The 20,910-nt window shown below is 40.7% G+C and overlaps 1 protein-coding gene across 2 annotated transcripts in view; it reads right to left on the reverse strand.

The window, feature by feature from the left end:
* The window catches only part of LOC116727027 (myosin-16), a 52,069-nt gene extending 31,378 nt beyond the window's left edge, over nucleotides 1–20,691 (reverse strand). Inside the window, exons 1-3 of one of the 2 annotated variants that reach the window (XM_032574047.1) lie at nucleotides 20,412–20,691; nucleotides 3,412–3,639; nucleotides 740–844 (exon numbers count right to left, since the gene is read on the reverse strand). In XM_032574047.1, coding sequence (XP_032429938.1) covers nucleotides 740–844; nucleotides 3,412–3,639; nucleotides 20,412–20,495 — 417 coding nt within the window. In that variant the 5' untranslated portion in view covers nucleotides 20,496–20,691. Of the gene's footprint in view, nucleotides 1–739; nucleotides 845–3,411; nucleotides 3,640–4,902; nucleotides 6,885–20,411 lie in introns of those variants that run through there. The other variant, XM_032574046.1, reaches the window with a different exon arrangement.
* Nucleotides 20,692–20,910: the final 219 nt, after the last annotated feature.

The following is a 20,910-nucleotide window of genomic DNA, read 5'->3' on the forward strand; positions in this document are numbered from 1 at the left end:
CTACTGGAAAGTTCTCTCCACTCACATTAAAAAAGATCATTTGTAGATGCCGAGTCAGATTTTATTTAAAGTCAATAGCTGACCCCGATAATATGGCGGCAAACTCTCAACTCTGAAGCCCTGCCGATGCTTTGAAGCCCACCAGCCTGACGATCCTTTGAAAGTACGTCGTCCAGAGGGGGAAAACCTGTTTGGAATTTGAACAGCTCCTCCTTGTGTCACATTCAGTGTTATTGATTTGGCTGTGGGGTCAGGGTTAGAAGATAGGATATGACAGCTAACATTTACACAATGAACCAAAGCACACCTAAGAGTGGCAGGTTCTTAGAACGTAGGGCTCTGAGGACGCTGTTGGGTCATTTTCCCAGGCCTGACCTGAAGAACAGTTTCAGTTTTTAGTTCAGCTTGTGCATTTGATGAATGTTAAGAGTTGTCTGACCCATGATAAACCAGCCAGGTGTGTGTTTAGAGCCAGTTACCTGTTGAAATGTCAGATTATACCAGAGCTAGAAACTAACTGAACAACCATGGCCGAGATCTTGAAACACAGGACATTTTTACCGTAGTTTTTTGTGTATGGAGGGTCTCAAAAACATTTCTGTGGACATCATGGCCAACCTAGAGGCGTCAGTCTCAGGGACTGTCGCTGACGGTAAATATTTCTTGAATCCACAAGAGGTGAAAGACATGACAACACCTGATACACGCACAACATAAAGCGCGCCTCCTCAATCCTCACCTGGCTAAGCTCCACCAAATGTTCCTTCTCCCTCTGGAGCTTCTGCACGGCTTCGTCCCTCTGCAGTACCTGCTCGGTCAGCTTCCTCACCTCGCCGTCTGACAGCTACAAACAAAACGACAAATGCTGAACTGTGGAACCGGTAAGTACCCGGTTTCATCAGAGAAACCGATTTCCATAGTTTTGGCGTTTTTCCAACAGACGTTGAAGTTTCCTCTCGGAGGATTAGACACTAATTCTAGCTGAAGACACACATATGGGCTGAGATAAATACTGGTACAGAAGCGATACGTTTTACTATTATCTGCAAAACAGAAGCGTTTGATCTTTTGCTCAACTGGATCCAACACATTCAGCAATAAATGAAAATTGCATCGCTTTTAATTTATTACAATAAATTTCTTGCCATGATAAGAATTTTGATTTATTTGCTTTCACAATAACTTACAAATAATGTTTAGAACAAACAAAAAACACTGTCCATATTGTCTGGGTTGTTATTTTTAATGTTTGTTTCACGAGAGTATCGATAAATATCAATACTTTTGAAAATATGATTAAATGCAGTAATTGTGTGTATTTTAGCGAGACAAATCCCACTTCTTTATGTGACTGGTAGCTTATTTTACAGCTGTAGTTGCTGTACAATTCAGCCACAGCCATACAGAAACCTAAAAAAGAAGAAATAAATAGTTTGTATCGTCCGTATCACAATATTACCACAAAGTATCGTGATAAAACTTGTCCATATCGCCCATCACTACATCAGATTTAAGTGATTCACTGATGAACCCAGATGATTACAGATGCTGTATCAAATAATGTCTGAGATTAAATCAGGATAAGCTTTTTCTTTTCACAGCAAGTAGAAATAATTTTGGTAATCCTCACCGATCTAAGGAGAAAAAAAATCTTCTTTAACCCAGAACTGAAACTGATCTAAGTAGATTCCCGTGCGCCCCAGCAGCTCCACAGCGTCCACCCCCACCACCGTTCACGCACATTTTGAGAACGCACCGGCACACCTGAACAAAAGATAGCATCTTAATCCCTTAATACGCCGCAAATAAACAGATTAAGGCTTCGGTGAGAGGGCTGTAACGGAGATGGCAGAGTAGCCTCTGGCATCGGCGTCTGACCACAGGAGACGGGATTTGGTTACGGCCTTTAGAAACCTGCCAACTTCGAGGGAAGCAACGCAAGTTGGCCACGAGGCGTTTTTATTGTGATCTGAAATTTACAGCACAGCTGTAGGTTAAAGAGGGACAGACTGTGGCATGAATATCTGCGGCGTAATTGGTAATTAAAAGCCCAACATGTGGTCAAACATGTGGTGGTGTAAAGTTATACGTTTCAGGATCTTTGCGTCTTTTGCGGTGAAGTGGTTTGAGCGAGTTTGTGTTTCGTCTTGTGTGTTTTCTCCTTGCAGCAGGAGTTTATGCCTCGCAAACTTTTTCCACGCTTGACATGCTTCAGCCGCAAACTTTAATGTGTTTCGTTGGCATTTAGTGCGTCGGCTGGGTGGATGGTGACGCAACCTGTCATGTTTCACCGATGTTTTCCATCCAAAATTAATCACATTTTAGATTTAACATGATATTGATCCAGCCAGTTATATTCGTTCTAATAGATAGTGAGATGTGTCTCTTGGACGACAATAAAACGGTGCAACAAGAAGTATCAGTTTTGAAATGATTACATGATTTTATTTACGTTTTATCATTAATAATACGTCTCAATAACCAATGGGAAAACCATTTCTTGGATTACACACAAAAAAAAACTAACAAAAAAAGCTACCTTTCTCAAAATTTCTTAAGAGCTGTTTGAAAGTTTTTTCAGATATTCTGTAGATTTACATACATTTGGTGATTTGTGAAAAAGCATAACTGCGCTTCCATTCTGTGAAACTCTGCAGCTCCTCCAGAGTAGCTGCTCCTAGAGGACTGAAAACATACAAACACCACGTTTTTTTTCTACACAAAGTTTAGAAAACCATGTATTACTTGCACTTGAACTATTTGTTTAAATACGATGCTTCGTCTTGGTCTATCACATAAACTGAGGTAGTGCAGATCCTGCTTCATAAAAAGCTGCCCCAGAAGGCTCTTTTGGTGTCATAAAGTTGTGTTTTTAAAATGACCTTTATGCTTAAAATGACTTGGAAAAACTAAAGGTGATTCATTATTAATATTAGAAATGTCAAGAATGAGGATTTTTGGCACTAGGTTATAAGAAAATGTATTTAGGATCTGCCTAAAACGTACTGTATGTTTTTGTTTTTAATATTATTTAAAACTACAGTATGTAACTTTCATTTTTTTTAAAAAGGTTTTTTTGTTATTTTTACATATTTGTTTAAATTGTCACCATGTAGTGACAATTTAATATGAGACAGGTAACCTTTGAAAATATCAATATTCTTCATCCTCCTCCCTGGGTTGCACCGCTCCGGACCAAAAACAACCAATCAGAGCCAGGAGGCGGGTCTTAGCGCTGTCGATCAACCCTCAGCTACTCACTGCTAAATGTAATCCTGCATGTAAGTAAATACAAACTTTATTTATCATCACTAATTCCACTAATTGATTCCAAATTGGTATTATAGGTGGAACAAAAAGATAAACCAAAAATAATTTTAAAAAAAGCTTCTTATGGCGCCGATGCTCTACCTGTTTGTCCCGCTCGGCCGCGGTCAGGGCGCTGTCCAGATCGTCCAGGTCTCGTCTGAGGCTGCCGCACTCCGCCTCCAGCCTGTCCCGGTGGAGGACCAGCGTTGCCGAGCAGGCCTCCTCCTCCTCCAGGCGGTCCGAGAGGTCCGACAGCTGGCGCTCCAGCTCCCGCCGGGCCTCCTCCAGCTGGGTGCAGCGCTGCTCGGATGCCTGGACGTTCTCCTGCTCCTACGGCCGGACAAACATCGATTCAGGCCAGGAATCATACAAGCGTGATTTTGTATGAAATTGTTGTCCACTCTCTACTGTCTTTATAAACATTTTTTGTTCCCCAAAGCCCTAAAAGCTGATCAACCGGTTGAGGAGAATGAGGGAGGTCCCTGGGAAGAAAAAATAAATGTCTCAATTAATAAAAAGCACAAGAGATTAACGGTTAATATGAGAGGATTAGGGAAATAAAGGAGAGCCGGGCACACACCAACAGATTTATTTCAGACAAAGCTCTCGCTGCAGGTTATGCCACAAGACTAAACATATCCACCTTCAACTCAGAAGAAAACTTTGCTTTGTTATTTTGCTTTTCGCATAGATAAAAGGTAAAAGGGAGGACAATGGCCGCCAGATCTGACCGGATCAGCCAGTTTTTTCTGAGCACCAGCTGCCATATGGGTGAAAGGGTCCAGAAGTGAGAGCTTACTCTACTGAACTGGGCTTCATTATGGACCTGTCATCACGATCAACCTGTGCAGAATGAGCTTTGGAACCACAAGTTTTGATGGATTCTACTACAGTGCAGAGAAGTCCAAACTTTTTGCCCTGTGGGCAAAAATGGTCAAGTTGGAAGTATTAACAGGCTTAAAAATCTATTTTATGGTCCTTTTTTTCAAAAGTAAATTTAGCATATTTTTTTCTTTTAGTTATTAAACTAAACATACAATAAGCTCATGAAATGAACAAAGAGGTGTAATTTCAAAATAATATTGAACTGACAATTAAAAATGGTTTTTGCGTTTCCTAAATTTTCTTAGCTGTGCGTTCGCTCTAGAATACCGGCAGAGTAATCAGAAAAGCCTTACCACCGTTAAATCTCTGCCTTAGCTTCTCCAAATGTCTGAATTTCACTGATTTCTACGAGTATTCAGTCTCTTTTCGGAGTCAGTCCAGCTGCTTCTTAGAAAGGAGCTTGGAAACTGCAGCTCTAAGGAGGAGCTGAGTCTCAAAGGCGGAGCTATGTCCACCCAGGTGTTTTTACACAGTTGAATGGTTGCCACGGGAGATTAAAGGATTTCTCAGACATGCATGAAAGAATCAAAGCAACGCTCGAAATATGTTTATGATGAGCGAATAACATCATAACATGTAATCGATTTTACATCATACTGCAATTTTAAGACTAAAAATGTCTCCTTTTTCTACCGCAATAATTCCTTGAAGTAAGTACATATTCCCGGGATATTCTCAACAATCCTTAATGTTGTTTGTGATACCCACAGCTGCCAGTCTGTGCTCCAGGGTGGTGCTGTAGCCATCCCAGTCCAGGTCATCAGGTTCTGGTTCTGCTCCAAGATCCACTTTAGTCCCATTGGCTTCCTCACAGTCATTAAGGAGGGAGTGGCATTTTTTACTTTTCCCTCTAGACGTCATCTCAGCAAACCGTCACGCGGTATCACGTCCTTTTTTTGTTGTTTTTTTTTGGTAGATTTTGCCCGTTCCACGGTGCTGGAACTTATCTGACAGAATCACTTTCCCTCCTCTTCCCCCTGACTTGTGTGCAGCTGCTCTGAGTCTTCCAGGTGGGTTTGAGTTGGATCACTTTCAGTCCCTTGAGGTGCTCCTGGTAAATCCTCTTTCTCACTTCACTCTTTCTTTGCTTTGATCCTCTTCTTCTGCAAGGTCTTATTTATCTCAAAATCAAACGTTTGTGTTTCGTTTCAGAATGCGCTGGAATCCCGACTTTCCTCTGCATCCCGTCGTCGGTTCTCCACTGAAAGTAGCCTTTGTGCAGTCCACCCTTGCAATGTTTCACTGCATTATGCATTTCTCAGTCTTCTTCTACAGTCTCCTCCTCCAGAAACAGGTGGCTTTCTACGGCTTGCTGGGAAGGGAGGGAGGAAGAAGGGGTGGTGGTCCGCAGGTATCCCTCCGAATGGGAGTGGCCGGTCAGAGGAAAAGCGTGTAGCGTTGAGCTATGTGACCACAGGAACTCTGCACTCACCGTACGAGCCGTAAAAGCCAGGAACGCAAGAACAGAACACGAATGCAGAGTAAGAATGCATTTTTTTCTTCTTCCCCCGGTTATAATTGACATAAATGTCTTCTGGGCACACGCCCACACAGTCGCCCACAATGCCACGGCCTTCATCTTAGCAAGAACAACTAGGCGTATTGTGCCTCAACCCAAGCGTGGCTGTTTTTTTTTTTTTTTTTGTATGAAGTCACAGAGACTCTCAAAAACTAGACCAAGCGTTTCTCTATCTACGTCAACATCAGTCGGGGTCATGAGGTGAAGATGAATGCTGCCGGGAGCCCCGACAATTTCTAGTAAACTTATGAGGTTTGCACAGGCCGGATCAAAGAAATAAAAGCTATTGAGTGTTAAGTAGACTGTTTTGAAAATTCAAAGTAAAAGGTTTAACGCGGGTTAAAAAAAATTTAATCCACAGCGTCCGGATGCAGAAAAATCTAACTTTGCTCAAATGAATGAATCTAAAGATGCTGCCAATGCCAAGAGAACCTTTGTGCAACCCAACGGGACCAAACAATAGAAACAAAAATGCTTTTCTAAGAATGCATTTTGCTTTCTGCAATTATGTGGCCCAGGCTCTTGTCCTTTACTCCCAACTATATCTTTAGACTCCGGTCTTGCTTGGGCCGTGGCCCAGAGAGAAGCCGTTATGTCCAACACCAACATATCTGACAAGCAGCCTGGCAATGAATCATGTAGAAGAATGCGCCCAAGTCAAGTCTGTGAGCCTGGAAGGCAAGAGACACTAAGTCCATTTTCCTTGTAGCATGCGCGACAGTCTTTCAGCCGTAGTCATTCATTAATCAGAAAATCCCACTACCTGTTCATTACAGAATTACATGGTAGAGACGACGTCCTAAGAACGAAGCCCCTCTTCTGCGTTTAATTACTACGTTTGGCTCAGCGGCGCCTCATCCAACCCATATTCGTGTAGTGTGTCAGGATTTTGATATATTGTCTCCATGAAGGAGAAAGCCTGGAATTTAGCTGCTTGTAGTCTTTCAACATCCTCACAGCAGATGAGTGATGAACCCAGAGGCTAACGTTGGTTTAGCTGTCAGATGCCTTCATTGGACGATATAGCAGAGCTTTGTGAAAGTGACTAAACCCCATTATAACACAAGCAGTCAAGGCTGACTTTATTTAAAGCTTTAAATACACAATGACAATGAAGATATCAAACCGTAGCACATACAAATACTTAAGATTCTACCTTTTACACATTTTTAATGTTTTTTTTTTTTCCCATTGAAAACAATGGCTAGCGCCTTAGCTGGTCTGTTACAGTTAAGGTCTTGACATAACCTTTCACTTCGGTGTACACAGGTTTACCCCCAGCGGTCTATAAGCCTAGTGGGCCACCAGGCTAAGTGTTATATGTTTATTTTAAATTGGGTTTTTATACACCAGTAACAGTGATGGTAAGGACAGATTAAGCTATGTTTATAGTTGACGCGTTGAACTGGGCACGAGGAGTTGCGCACCAGTCGCATCATCCCTGCACCTGCCCACGCACCTCTGAGTTTTTGTAACTTTTAATTTTTTTTTAACACAAAAACACAGTGGGCCACTGGTGAACTACCCTGTCATCGGCTTTGGTGGGTTTTCTGGGGTAAATTCTGGAATGTGAGCCATTTGGAGCTCGCAGACAACAACTACAACCCTAATCACACCATTTTTAGCTTAGTTAAAGAAACATTGACCACTCAGACATCCACATTTATCACTAGAGTCACTCATAAGAGCAGGCTGTTCATTAACATGATGACTGAAATGATGTTGAACTATCGTCTTAGCTTATTGACACTTTGCTTCATTTCTCGTAAATCTGCGATGTTAGCTTCACCAAACGTAAGCTAATTGTCAAAAAATTGTGATTTTTAGGTTTTATAAACTATATCAAACCTTTCTGTAAATTTCAACGTCTGTCTACATCAGTTGAAATATAAGTCTGGAGTTATGGAAAGGTTATCTGATTCGCGAGACATGCTAGTTCGAGAAAAGGGAGTTAGAGTTTGGTTCAAAAGATTTTTAGCTCACTGTGTTAGCTTTAATTTTTTTTGTAGCTGGACCAGCTACCAGAGCCTTCTCGCAGAAAACCACAGCAGAGTTCAGGGAAAAGCCTCAGACATGCAGATGTTTGAAAGCAGAAATCTCTAGTTTAAGTAACCAGGAGTTAGCCGTACGTTTAGCATGTCTGCGAAAAAGCAAATCAAAGGAATGTCAAGTCTGTCTGACCTAACGGGGCACACGTACATCAAGGTTGATTAGCAGGCAGGAATTTCTCCTGTCCCAGATGAAAAACGTCTGAGGTGTCCCTGCAGCTTCGGCGGGTGAAGACTAATGAAAAACAGGATAGATTTCCAATGGAAAACTGGAAGGCTTCCTTACACACCACAGCGGCACTAAATAGCTCTGACATGGGGTCACATTTCTCAGTCAGATCGGAGAGCTGCATGAAATGAATTATGCTGGCTGATCTGTCTCCTCCACAGATTAATGTCATTATTTATGGCTGGCTAATCTAAGCAGAGAGGAAAAACATGCTGGGAGCCAGCGCACACCTGGTTAGTTGCAATAGAAAAAGCTACATTTCTGGGAGAAAAAAAACTACAACAATTTCTGTCCATTGCAGATTAACCAACCTTGACTTAATGTACAAATTGACTTTACAGACATTGTCTAGGATTGTTTTTTTTAAATATATATATATATACAGTATATACTGTACATATTAAAGAGCACTGACCCAGTTGTCAAACCCAGACAGAAGTAAAATCCCAAATCAGAGGCCCAGCTCCTTGTTACAGCTGATGGTGAGTTAAATCGACTTCTGCTAAGCAATTCAGCTGGAGTAAAGATGAAATCCCGCGGGCCGGGAGCCTTTTCCACAAACACTGGCAGCAGCACAGCTGATCCATACTTTCACACTAAATCTTCTGCACTCCAATGAAATTCACTCCGTCACACTCAAACGAACCACTATGCCATTACAGCAGAGGTTCTCTGGAGACACACTCGTTATTTTCCTCATAAATAACTTTTCAATAGGTTTTCAGTTTCTAAATCTTTAACGATATTGCGGTTGGTATAAAAAAGAAATAAAGATTTTTAACTTGTCTGGATGCTGAAAAGAAAAAAAACCTGCAGGTTATGCTGATTGTCAAATGTATTTGAAACCCTTAATTTTATTTATTTATTTATTTATTATAATTTTTTTTTTGACATTTTGTCAAATTACAACCACAAATTCTTGGATATTTTATGTGACAGAGCAGAAATTTTTTTTTTCGTTTACATCAAAAACACAAGAGGAAAGAAATTACACGGCAACTGAAGCTAATTTGAGGTAAATATTTCTGCTGATTGTGTCTAGATTTGGGGGGGGGAAATCTTATATTTATACTGTAAGAGTTTGTAAAGAGAGCAAGATAAATAAAAATACTACAATAATAATAGTAATAACAATAGAAATAATAATAATTTCTGAAAAAGTCTATTGGGAATATTAAACATTTGTTTAATCCCCTGATTTAACCAATATGTCAAACGATTAGCATTCATTTTTAACATGATGTAACACTGAAGTTACATCATTTTATTGTTCTTAGTGTGGACCAGTTAATGTGTGGATCCTCAGTTTATTTATTTTGAAAAAAATATGACGTTTATTTTCAACTGTTGGCAAAAAAAGATTTTCAATTGGTCATTAGTTAGTTTATAATACTTCGACAGCGATCTGCACTTTTAGAAATTGAGACTTTAATTATGAAAATTATCATTGGGCTTCATTTTGGAAGAGCAAATAATCTACCTAATGAAGTATTTTTATTTTGAACAGAGTGATTGATTTTCCATGCTCGGTTCAGACCCGTTAGAAACGCATTCTGTCGGACACGGTGGATCGCTAGTAATCGTGGAGATTAGGCACCACTGCTTTCAGAAAATAATTCAAATCTGCAAATACTTGAGACCTCCTATAAAAAAAAAACCCTTTAACTGTTGATTTTAATAGCTGAAACACTAAATATACCTTAATACGCATCTACGATCTTCCGTATCACTGCTTTTGGGGCGTTCAGCCAATCAGTGCCAAGGAAAATGTATCGCGCAAATACTAGCCAATATTGTGGGAAGTAGCTTTGCACTACTTATCTCAGATTTCTAAGCCGCATTTCATTTTGAATATTTCAGATATGCTAAGCTTCCCACAAATACACTGAAGTTGCATTCCATGAAAAATCGGCAAAATGTTAAATCTGTGAATATTTAATAGTCCACTATAGTCAGTTTCATTGATAGTTGGTTCACTAGTTGGCTATGAAACAATTATTACCTGTGAATAAATAATCAAAATGCTCTAGAAAACAAAAGAAAAGCTTTACTTTGGTGGTTGAGTCAATTCTAACTTTGAAAACCGAAATCCATCCTACTTATCATTTGTAGAGCACTGACTGTTCAAAGGTTGTATGATTAAAGAAAACTTAGAAATTTGAGGATCTAAAGCTTCACATGCTAACTCTTTTTTCTAAAATACGAAAGTTGAATACCTTTTTTTAGATTTTACAACCTACAGTGGGACTACTAGAAAACCACAGAAGCTGGAAAGGTAGTGACCACAATCCTTTAAAATGTTATTTGTATCAAGAGAGGGAGGGAATGTGAGTTTGGTTGCAGCTCCTTTCTACCGTTTTCATTGGCAAAACAACACATTGCCTACCGACCTGATCACTGGGGTACAAATGACCATGAATGTGAGTCAAAGTGTAAAGCCAGTTGAGTAGTCATGGTTGTCTGGGTCTTTGTAAACGAAACGAAACAATCAATATTTGCTGCCAAATGAACTTGAATCCAAAAGGTGCTATGTCAAGGCCAATCCAGTGGTATACTGGTGCAGCCATGTTGGCATCACCCCCAAGCTGTTCCCCTCAGAGTTGGTTGCATGAAGTTGTCCAAAACATCTTTATGTACCGAGACACTTAGAGTTCCTTTCAATTGAACTAATGGGGAAAGTCCAAGTACCGAAAACTTATGCCACACTATAAACACCTCTCCACCAGTCTTTGACTTGACACAGAAACATAGTGAGACCAGTGCCACTCTAATGGAAACTGTCAATCCCAGACTGGTTCACTGGGAGGAACACACAGTCCTCCAGAGTCCGATGTGGTTTACATTTCGACATCCAGCACTTTGCGAACTAGTTTATCTAAGACTTGGATGCGGCAGGTTGATCGTGGAAACTTTTGCAGTGGCGTTCTCGAGCTAATCTGAAGGACATAATTGTTCCTAATAGTTTAAAATCTGTTATAATACAATCAATGCTTTGGATTGAATGGTTATAAGTGAGGAAATCTCACAAGCTAACTTGCTACACCACACCGCTGTTTTTGTACAACGCTGACAAGAAAGTGTTAGGAACACCTGAATTCAATTATTTTAAATCGTTCACTCTGTATTAGATCTGCTTTAATTAAATTTCCAATCCTTGAAATGTTTCTAGAGATGGAATCATCTCATGTTCATCCACAGCTTCTGTTCAGCAAGGTTTGAATGGATTCAGTGTTGTTGCTGTGCTGGCTTAAAGGAAAACAGATGCCTCGCACTACTACTACTGCTGCACTTCATTTACTTTCTACCTTCTTTTCAAAGAGAATGCCACCCAAAGAGGAGGCAAAACCCTCCATTAACTACATGGAGGCCATCACTAAATGCAAATATAAAGGTAAAATGTGTTATACCTTTATAACGCATTTAAATACAGATAAATACGCACAGTTTGTAATCGATCCTCGTATTTTAGGGTGATTAAGTTACATTTATAGCATTTATGGTGAGACAAGCACCTCAGATAGGATTTTTTCTTTTTCTTCTTCTTCTTCGATTGACATTGTGGTAAAGCATCTACCTCACAGTAGATAAAACATTCACAAACTAACTAAGCTTAAGGCCAGGAAAGAGTACGACGCCTTAATGCACTGCTGTTAGAAAAATACTCTCTCTGCCTGCTCTCACAATTAGGTGATGGAAAATGGTAAAAGCAAGTGGTAACGACCACAGCATTAAGAGATTCTTAGCCACTGCCATGCCAGCAGCAGCATCCCTCTCAGGGTATCATTACCTTCCTAATAGTTGCTCCAACAATCATGCCGAAAACTCTTTATCAAGCAGAAACCTAGACGTAATCACAAATAATGAGTCCTAAAGTATCGTCAGTTTATCCCCCCTCGGGAAATTGTTTCAAAATAATGAGAAGAAGAAAAAAAAACAACAACGATGCAGCGGAGACTTACGACTTGGCATTTGGCGACCACCTCATTCTTTTCCTTGTTAAGTTGATTGTTCTCCTCCTCAAGTTCATGGATTCTGGACAGGAGCAACTCGCTCTGCTCCTTGGCTTGCTTGAGCTCTTCTCTCTCCCTCATCCCTTCCTCGTCTGAGTGAGCATGCAGGAGGGATAATTAAAAAAAAACAAAAAGAAAGACAGAAAGAAACTGACGCAGCATCCAGAGACTCTCACACGAATTCACACACACCGGGCTCGACGGTCCGGCTCAGTCAACCGGCTCTTTGACTGAAACTCCCTGACTTTGGTTTACATCTGTCTGGAGTTAGAAGGTCCACCCCCCACCGCTGTCTTTCTCTCTCATTCACTTATGCGCACTTTGCCCTCTAAAATACATCCACATGCATGCATGAGCACAAACACACGCAGACCTATGTGTGCGACGCTTATTGTTGCCTCTTAATTGACTGGCCTCCTACCGGCTTTCCATTGCATCAACGCGATAAAACAAAAAAAAAGTCAAGTTAATTGACTTTAAGGACGAAAGGTCAATTAACAAGTTCGACTTTTTGAATGTTTCCCACCATAGAGACTGAGAGGAGCTTCAGGCTTCAGTGCTGGGGTTCCTGGTATTGTTACATTTGATCACAAAATTGCCTGGAAAAAAATAAGTAGTTTTTTGTTTTCCAATTAACTTTGTAGATCCAAATTTAAACTTAATCAGTTGACACTTTGTTGACATTTAAGACAATATAGAAGCTCATGCCAAAATTAGACAAACGAAAGCTGGATTGGGATGTATCTTCACTGCCTGAGGTTCAATTTTATGCTAAACTGAACTATTTGAAAGTCACCGTAGATATTTTTAAGTTAAATAATTTTAATAACTATATTATTTTTTTGACAAGGTAATAAGGTTCATAAAAATTTCACTGAAAAAATCAGCTACTGGTCTTTGCTTGATCCGTTCAGGATCACATCGGACTAAGTGCTACCAGGTTGCCGAGCAACAATTCTGTTTGTGGTAAACAGTGAAGAAGGTCCTAAAGTAGCTATTTTCATAGTTGTTGACATAATTAAGAGCAATTATGAAGAAGTGTGCAGATGGTAGTGCCTATCTGGAAGGAATTTGTATTTTAAACAAGCTCATTCAGGCTGCGAGAGAGTGAGAGAGAGCAAGACATACAGCTGATAACAGGAAGATTGAACAGTAGGTTGCTGTGTTTTATTCTTTTTAGCTAAGGACTTTGTTTGCAAATCTTTGTTTGTGTCTAGAACGCCATCACACAAGACAACATTTGTCTTTGATTAAATAAACTTGAATTAAACTGAACTGTCATCTGGATCTCGAGGCTATACACAAAAAAGCTAATGTTTGGCAATGCTAATTGTGCAAATTCCCAATGAAAACATAGAGCTAGCTCAAAATGTCCTCCCTTATAATTCTGTCTTTGTTTTGCAATAAAAGCACTTTTACAACCATTGGTTTTTTTCTCTCACAGTCTGATGTCGCTTCTGATCGTAATATAAGCAATTAGGCTGACAAACGCAGGACAACGACAAGCAAATATGTCAAATGCTTTTTCGATCTTTTTATGTTAATGATGTTAGGGGCAAAAAAATTTTTAAAAATCTCACCCAGCCAATCGAAGCTCTACAAAAAGCTGGGACCGGAAACGTGCCGTAAATATAAATGGATACACTTGAATTTAAGGGAACTGATTTTCATTTGGCTCATTTAGGTTGCCAGTCCATCTCAGGGCAACACAGTACAAACAACCACACACACACACACACACACCCAAACACACACACACACACACACTCATACCTAGTGGAAATTTAGAGAGACCAATAAACCTAGCAGTCTGTGGGGGAGAGCCAGAGTACCTGGAGAGAATCCACGCCTCCACAGGGAGAACATGCAAACTCCAAGCAGAAAGACCCCAAGCTGGGATTCGAACCCAGGACCTTCTTGCTGTACGGTCACCGAATCAGCCTGCAGTTAAATAGTGGTAAGAAATATGTTGGAACGTGTTTAAGAAGTCGTTTATTAAACAAATTCTAGCAAAAAATGTTGTTTTTGGGGGGGGGATATAAAATTGACAAAAAACAAATAATTAACGGTCTATTGAACTGTAACATTTTTTCTGCTAAAATATCAGGGATCTTCCCTCAGAGATGGACATCTACTCTAGATACTTGTCTTCTTTCCAGATTTAAACATCATTGGTTAAAATGTATGTTCCAGTTCGTATAACCCAATTCTTACTCTCTTTTAGCCTTTAGTTCCTTTAAAGCTCAATCTGTCTGGTCACAGCTGTGTAACTCATCCCCCTGCAGCCAGCCTCGGCGCACATGCAAGTTCCAGAAGGCCTTCTTTCACCCAGACCCGATCACAAAGTGGTACAGGGGCCGAGGCAGGTCAAAGGTCGAGCTCAGCCAGATGATAACATGTGGTGCTGCTGAGTGTGCTGGGATTTGTGTCAGCGGAGAACAAATGTGGATTCATTTTTCCTTATCAGCTTTACTCCAACACAAGATATCAGTGAGCCAGTCCCCGAACAGATGTCTGTGACTCCCTGATGCTGCTGGTTCATGATGTTCCACTCTTTACATCTGATGGCAAGTTTGCCCTTAGGTTCTTCACCAAAACAAGAGATCAAGAATAAGGTCAAGATCACAGCAAACATTTGAAGGCAAATAATTATTAGAATTCCAGACTGAATATAGACTAGATACAGTTAGCTGAGAACGTTTGATTTAGGAACCGAAGCGATGAATGAAATATTCCTTGTAAAGTTAACAAATGGGTCAGTTTCATTTAAAATGATTCCATTAAGTAGCCTTTGTGAAAAACTGACAATTGAAACTCCATTTATGTTAAAAAAGTGAGAATTTACAAGTTAAAATTATCTGGAACTTTCTCTGAAGTTGGACTTCTACAACTCTAACATAAAAATATTCAATATGTCCGCCACATTTCTACAGCTAGTGTTTATGATGCACCTTTGACAGTTTGTATTTCATTAAACCATTTGGTATTGTATTACTGGGTCATTTTTGTTACTATGGTAACATTTGGTATTGACTTGTTTTCTTACGGTGGACACATTCAAGATGTGCATGGCATCATTCCAAGGTTCGATTTCAAACTTCCAAAGCAAATAGCAGTACAGTAGTTGCAAATGTAGTGCAGGTATTTGGGGGCTGTCAGTGCCTCCTAGTGGTAGCTGAAGGGTATAACAGTTTAACAGCAAATTTATACTTGCAGCAGCAGAACGTCATTTCTTTCATAAGGAAGTGTATTGTTAGCGGACGTTCTGATTTTAGCAAAGAATGTAACTGAAAGTAACACAGCTAATTTCACCATGTCTACCTGTCCATCTTGTTTGCAAAACATACAAGCTAAAGTTAGCATTGCAGCACAGACAGCTGCTACAGGAAGTTAGAAACTAAGCAATTTAACCTCTTTTAGACCACTACACCTCAAACCGCTTCTGGTCTCGATGCAGTTAAGATGCAGGGTGATGCATAACTAACACACATTTAGCATCAATGTGGAAGCACGTTGCTGCCATCTAGTGGTAAGAGTGTAAACAACATCTGAATGTAATTTTTTTTGCTTTAACTTGCATTTAAAATTCATTGATTATGCACCAGGATGGATTACACAGAAACTTATGTCGCAATCAAATGTCAAGACCCTATTTAGTAATGAAACGCATTGTTTTTGATCACTGTTGAATAAATATGAATAATGCTGGTGATTTGAGGTATGTCTGAATTTAAATCTAAATATGTGCAAATTTTATGTGCTAAGCGTAAAAGAACAATTGCTACTTAATTACTTTTACTTTTATATGTATAAATATATATAAATTCAGACAGGAATGCATTAGAATTCCAAAAAGCCATTGGTTCAAACCTTGTGAAATTTAAACTATGTATTCCTTTTTTCCACGTGGCAACCATTTGGCCAAATATGTATTACATGAGTGTAATCGTTTACATCTGTGATGCTGCTTTTACATTGTTCACTAACAATAGCCATAATTGAAGTTCACCAAGCAATGTGTGTATTCAGAGAAAGCAAAAACACACTAACAAATGTAAAAGTATATCATCTTAGAATCCCGAGCCTTAAAATTGGTTTTCCGTTTGTAAATGTGTCTTCCTGTGTGCTTTTCTGTCATATGTAAGCAGGTTATCCTTCCAGCTGATACTGATCAAGCCGGATTTAAATTTTTCCATCTTTTTGGCATTACGGACAGAGCTCGACATACCTCACCAAAGTGCTGCTCCTGCTTCATAGCAAAAAAATTTTTTGACTTATTTGTAGCAGCAGATAACCCGGATCCAAGCCCATTTTCACAAAAAGACTCTCAGCAAAACCCTGTCCCTCGCAGACAAACTGCTATTTACATTTTGCGGTTTAAGTGCTAGCAAGCGTCTACAAGTAGTTTTGGAGCAGAACTCAAAGCAAAGAATGGGTTCCGTCTAATTTTCAAAGGGACACATGAAGGAGAAGACGAGGCAGAGGCGTAGGAAAACCTGTCGCTGCTTGAGCTTGGAGCTCTGGAAAAGAGCTGTCATTAGCTCTGCTTTCTGAGGCCTGACAGCCAATTTATCTCTCAAACCGCGCAGCTCAGTGAGTGAAGCAGACAGGGAGACACAGTATCGTCTTTCTCAAGTGTGCTTCAGTAATTGCCGTGTTGTCTAAATAAGATTAAGTCCGCGGGTGTCACAAGGATTAGCCACCTGACACACTTGAACTTCCTTTGCCTGTAGACAGTTTGAAGGTACGACGGACTTAGCTGCCCTGGGGGGGAGGGGACTACGAGACTACACTCGACATCAATCTCACGACTGATGCCAAGGGAAAGGGAAAGGACACCAAAAGAAGATAAATGTGACGCATCAATGGCTTCACCTTTAGCCCATTCAGAGGGGTTCCGCATTGTAAGCCATCTCGCGTTGTAAGCCACGACCATATTAAGAGTTCTTTGTCAAAGTCTAATCCATATTTGCTCAATGAGTGGATGTCACCCATGAGTGAAGTTTTTCCTGTTTTGACTTGAAGCTCAGCTGAGTTTCTGCCCTTTTCGGTCCAGTACAACAGAAGTAAAAAGTCTCAAATTGATGAACGGATGTGTAAAGACTGTTTGTTATAAAAGTTTACTAATCATGATGTCTTAAAAATGTCTGCGCGGATGTTTGCGGCGTCCAACACAAGCATAAAGTTATTGCAAGTCAACCCCCCAAGTCAAATCTCAAGTCTCTAAAGAATTAAATACATATTGTAGTTGGCCTGAAGCATTACATTGTTGTAGGATAAGAATTACAAATCTTATTTTTAGCTTTAATTCCTTATTGGGATTGGGGAACTCCTTTCCAACAACACTTTTTCAAGCATTTAGCTCTACAGCATACACATTATGATGAGGTATGGCATAATTTATACTCATTAAAAAAATTTCCCTCGGCTTCTTCAACATTAAATGACAAAACCTGTTGGTTCTCTTACATTTGAAGCTTTATCTAAACCCTCAGCTCAAGAAAACAGTATACAGTTGTTATTGTAATAGTTGCATAAAATCAAGTTAGATGTTTTGAATTTGAAAATGCATTTTCAGCACCATTCACACCACCTTTAATACCTTGTAGTGAATCTGACAGTATCTTGGAAAACCTTCATGCTCTTCAGGCGTCATAAGAAGGCCTGAAGAGAAGAACTGAAGCGAAAACAGAAATGTATTTTTTGGAGTTAGTTGGAATTTGCCGTCGGTACATGTTTCACACGAATGTGTGATACAAAAGGAAGCTACAGTAACACTTCCGAAAGAGTCTGCCCGACAGCTGCTCTCACTTGTCCTTCCTATCACTGCGCAGGTTTAAATGTTAACATGTGAGGCGGCAGGCCCTGCAGCTCTCCCAGCCGGACTTAATTACACCTGGTGCTGGTTGTCGCTTATAAGCCGCAGAGTCCATTCTCCCTGCTTCGCGTCACTCGCTGTATTTCTGCTTTCTGTTGTAAGGAGAAAAGCGTTAGTTTTGGTAAAAGGCTCCAGCACGTAGACGGTTCCCGGATGAGCGGAGCGCCGGTGGTTCTGAAAGCTGGCCTCTGGCTGAACTCTGGATCCGGGTCACGGAGCGCAGCACAGGCAGCCTTTGATCACCCCGGCACCTCGCAGTTCACTTACCCTCACGGTCAACTGACTCCAGGTCAGCTACGTTATTACCAGCCTCTAAATCATATCTGTGACGGGACTGTTGCCTGTAATTATACCGAGCAGGTAGCTATTGACTTTAGAGAGCAGAGAGAGTTTTTTTTCTCTCAATTATTATTGGCCTGTTTAGGCTGAAATAACTGAGAAAGCTGGCCTGCAGCTCAGGCAGATGAAAGACGGCATTTACTGCAACTTCCATGAACTGAGCTGAGAAAAAGATCTAAAGAGCAACAGGATTCTGCTAAGAAGAAGTGGAATTTAAAAAAAAACACCTGAGTTGAGTTTTCTATCAGACCCTGATGACCCACATGAAGGACTTTTAAAGCCTTTCTTCTTGAATCCAGCTGCAAGTGTGATACTAAGACATTACATAGCGAGATAACATGGATGCAGGACTTCGCCAGATGCTAGGAAGAGTACTTCAGGCTTCGAATGATGGTGTGATTAAAATCTTTTGATGTAAATTGCCGCTGTGTGCCTGGAAAACACATAATACTGCCCCTTTAAGAAGACATTACCAACATGTGATCAAAATCATGACATTCGATGTAGAGTACAACACAAACCAAGCACCAGGATTTAGTCAGCCAGCTAGATGTAAGAAAATAAACTAAATTGTGTGATCAATGATTGTTTGTCCAAAGGGTCACAACACAGATCATACAGAATTGAAGATCTGTTCAAGGCATTTTCTACGACCAGCATGGGATTCCCTGACTTAAGTCAATTTGGACACCAGTGAGCCTTACAGCCAAAAAGCTGTTTTCAAAGTAACAGCGTGTTTTGACATGCTAGACAACTTTAAGCAACTTTTGTAAAATTGAAAATTAATCCAGGCACTGAGATGATCTGGGTCTCCCTTGTAGACTGTTTACCCCTACAACTTAATTTTAGAGAAGCAGATAGGGGATGAGTGCGTTAATGGATGAAGCTATGAAGATTCACAGCCACACATTGTCAGAGCAGGTTTTCTAACGTCGTTAGCATCATATTACAGCATCATATTACAGCATCATATTACAGCTGTTCTGCAGAAACTCTAGTTCAGGTAAAATATCTGTGATTGGCAAAATGAAAAGGAGAAACGGGAACAATCTGAATATCCCCCGTCCATGACAGGGCAACACAGAGACACTCAGGATGTTTCACACACACACAAGGGCAATTTAGAGAGACCAATGAACCAAACAGTCATGTTTTTGGATGATGGAAGAAAACTGGAGTACCCTGGGAGAACCAGTAGGTCGCTGCAGATGGAAAGTAGGAAGAGCAAGGATGGTGTGGTGAAGGGTAGAATCAACAAGAGGAAGCTGTGGAAACAGATGCAGCTAAATGTCCTAAAATTGGCAACTTTCTCACAAAAACAAACTCATGGTCAAGGATGATGAAACGGGTAAGGCAAGACTCGTCCAATCAAGTCAACGGATTGTGTGGCATACAACATAATGTTCCTTAATTTAAACATTTCTATCTCCATGTGAGGCATGAGATGCTATGGCTGAAAATAAAAACTCTTAAGACCAAAAGTGGTTTGAGTGAAATTTGAAGCAGCAGTACAATCTTAACTTGGATAGGGATTAGGAAAGTCATCATGGCTTACTGCCAGGATTAGTTGTCTTATGAGTTGCTTCTGCCTCATGAAAGTCAGAAAACATGTTGGGGTCATCCATTACGCGTGACAGTCAGCAAAACGCACAAAAATGTTAGTACTGAAAAACTGACAATCTGTTTCAAGGTCTGAGGGATTTCTCATCTAAACCTCAAATCTGGTTTCTAGTTAATCCAATATGCAAAGGTAGTGCCTTCAGGGGCCCTCATGCTTCTCTGTGTTTGCATTCCTTAGCGGTTTCTGTGTAGCACATGTGTGTGAGTGTGTGTGTGAAAAAGAGAAACAATGGAGAAACAGAAGAGACATTAGAAATGGCTTAAAATGGATTTACATTGAGGGATTTACTATAATCTAGAAATATAAAAAACTTAAGAATCAACCTCACACACTCTGTCGCCCCCTGCTGATGAGAGAAACCCCGTTCTGTGAAGGCGTGGGGCATCCTGAGAGGAGGAGCCGCTCGTTCAACAGGCTTTTAGAGCTCAGTGAAAACAAACTCTGACAGAGGCGAAAATTAAACACTGAGCCGAAAAAAAAAAAAAAAAAGAGATGATGAATAGATCGAGAAGATTACAGGAAGACAAAAGCCAAAAGAGCACGCCGTCAGAGGACTAATAGCAGGTTACTTACATGTGCCAGGGGTCTGCCGTGCAGGCCGACGGTGGGTCTGTACTGGTGGAAGTCGGTCTGGATCACACACACTCTCTTTTCCATCCTCACGGCTCGCAGCCTCCCATGCTGTCTTCGCCCGAGCGCGGTCCAGGGAGGGAGTGAAGCACGTGTGTGCTCCCTGGAGGCTGTTCCAAGTCAGTGGGAGTGTGTGTGTGTGTGTGGGGGGGGGGTGCGCCGTGCCTGCTACCTGACCCTGAAGAGGGAGGGTGTGTGGAAGGAATGGAGAGATGGAAGGAGGTGTCAACCCCCCCACGCACAACTCCCTCCGTACACACACACACACACACACACCCACACACACACAGATACAGGCACATCTCTTTCTGTCTCCCTGCCTGAAGCCAAACCACCTTGTGACAGCAGGGAAACACACGGAGACAGATTGTCAGCTTCCACCGCAACAATGTGTTTCTTCTCCTCCCCTGAGAAAACTCAAACATAAAGTTGGTGTCTTTGT

The sequence above is a fragment of the Xiphophorus hellerii genome, chromosome 10 (genome assembly GCF_003331165.1).
Source record: "Xiphophorus hellerii strain 12219 chromosome 10, Xiphophorus_hellerii-4.1, whole genome shotgun sequence".
In the NCBI taxonomy this organism is placed as follows: Eukaryota; Metazoa; Chordata; class Actinopteri; order Cyprinodontiformes; family Poeciliidae; genus Xiphophorus; species Xiphophorus hellerii.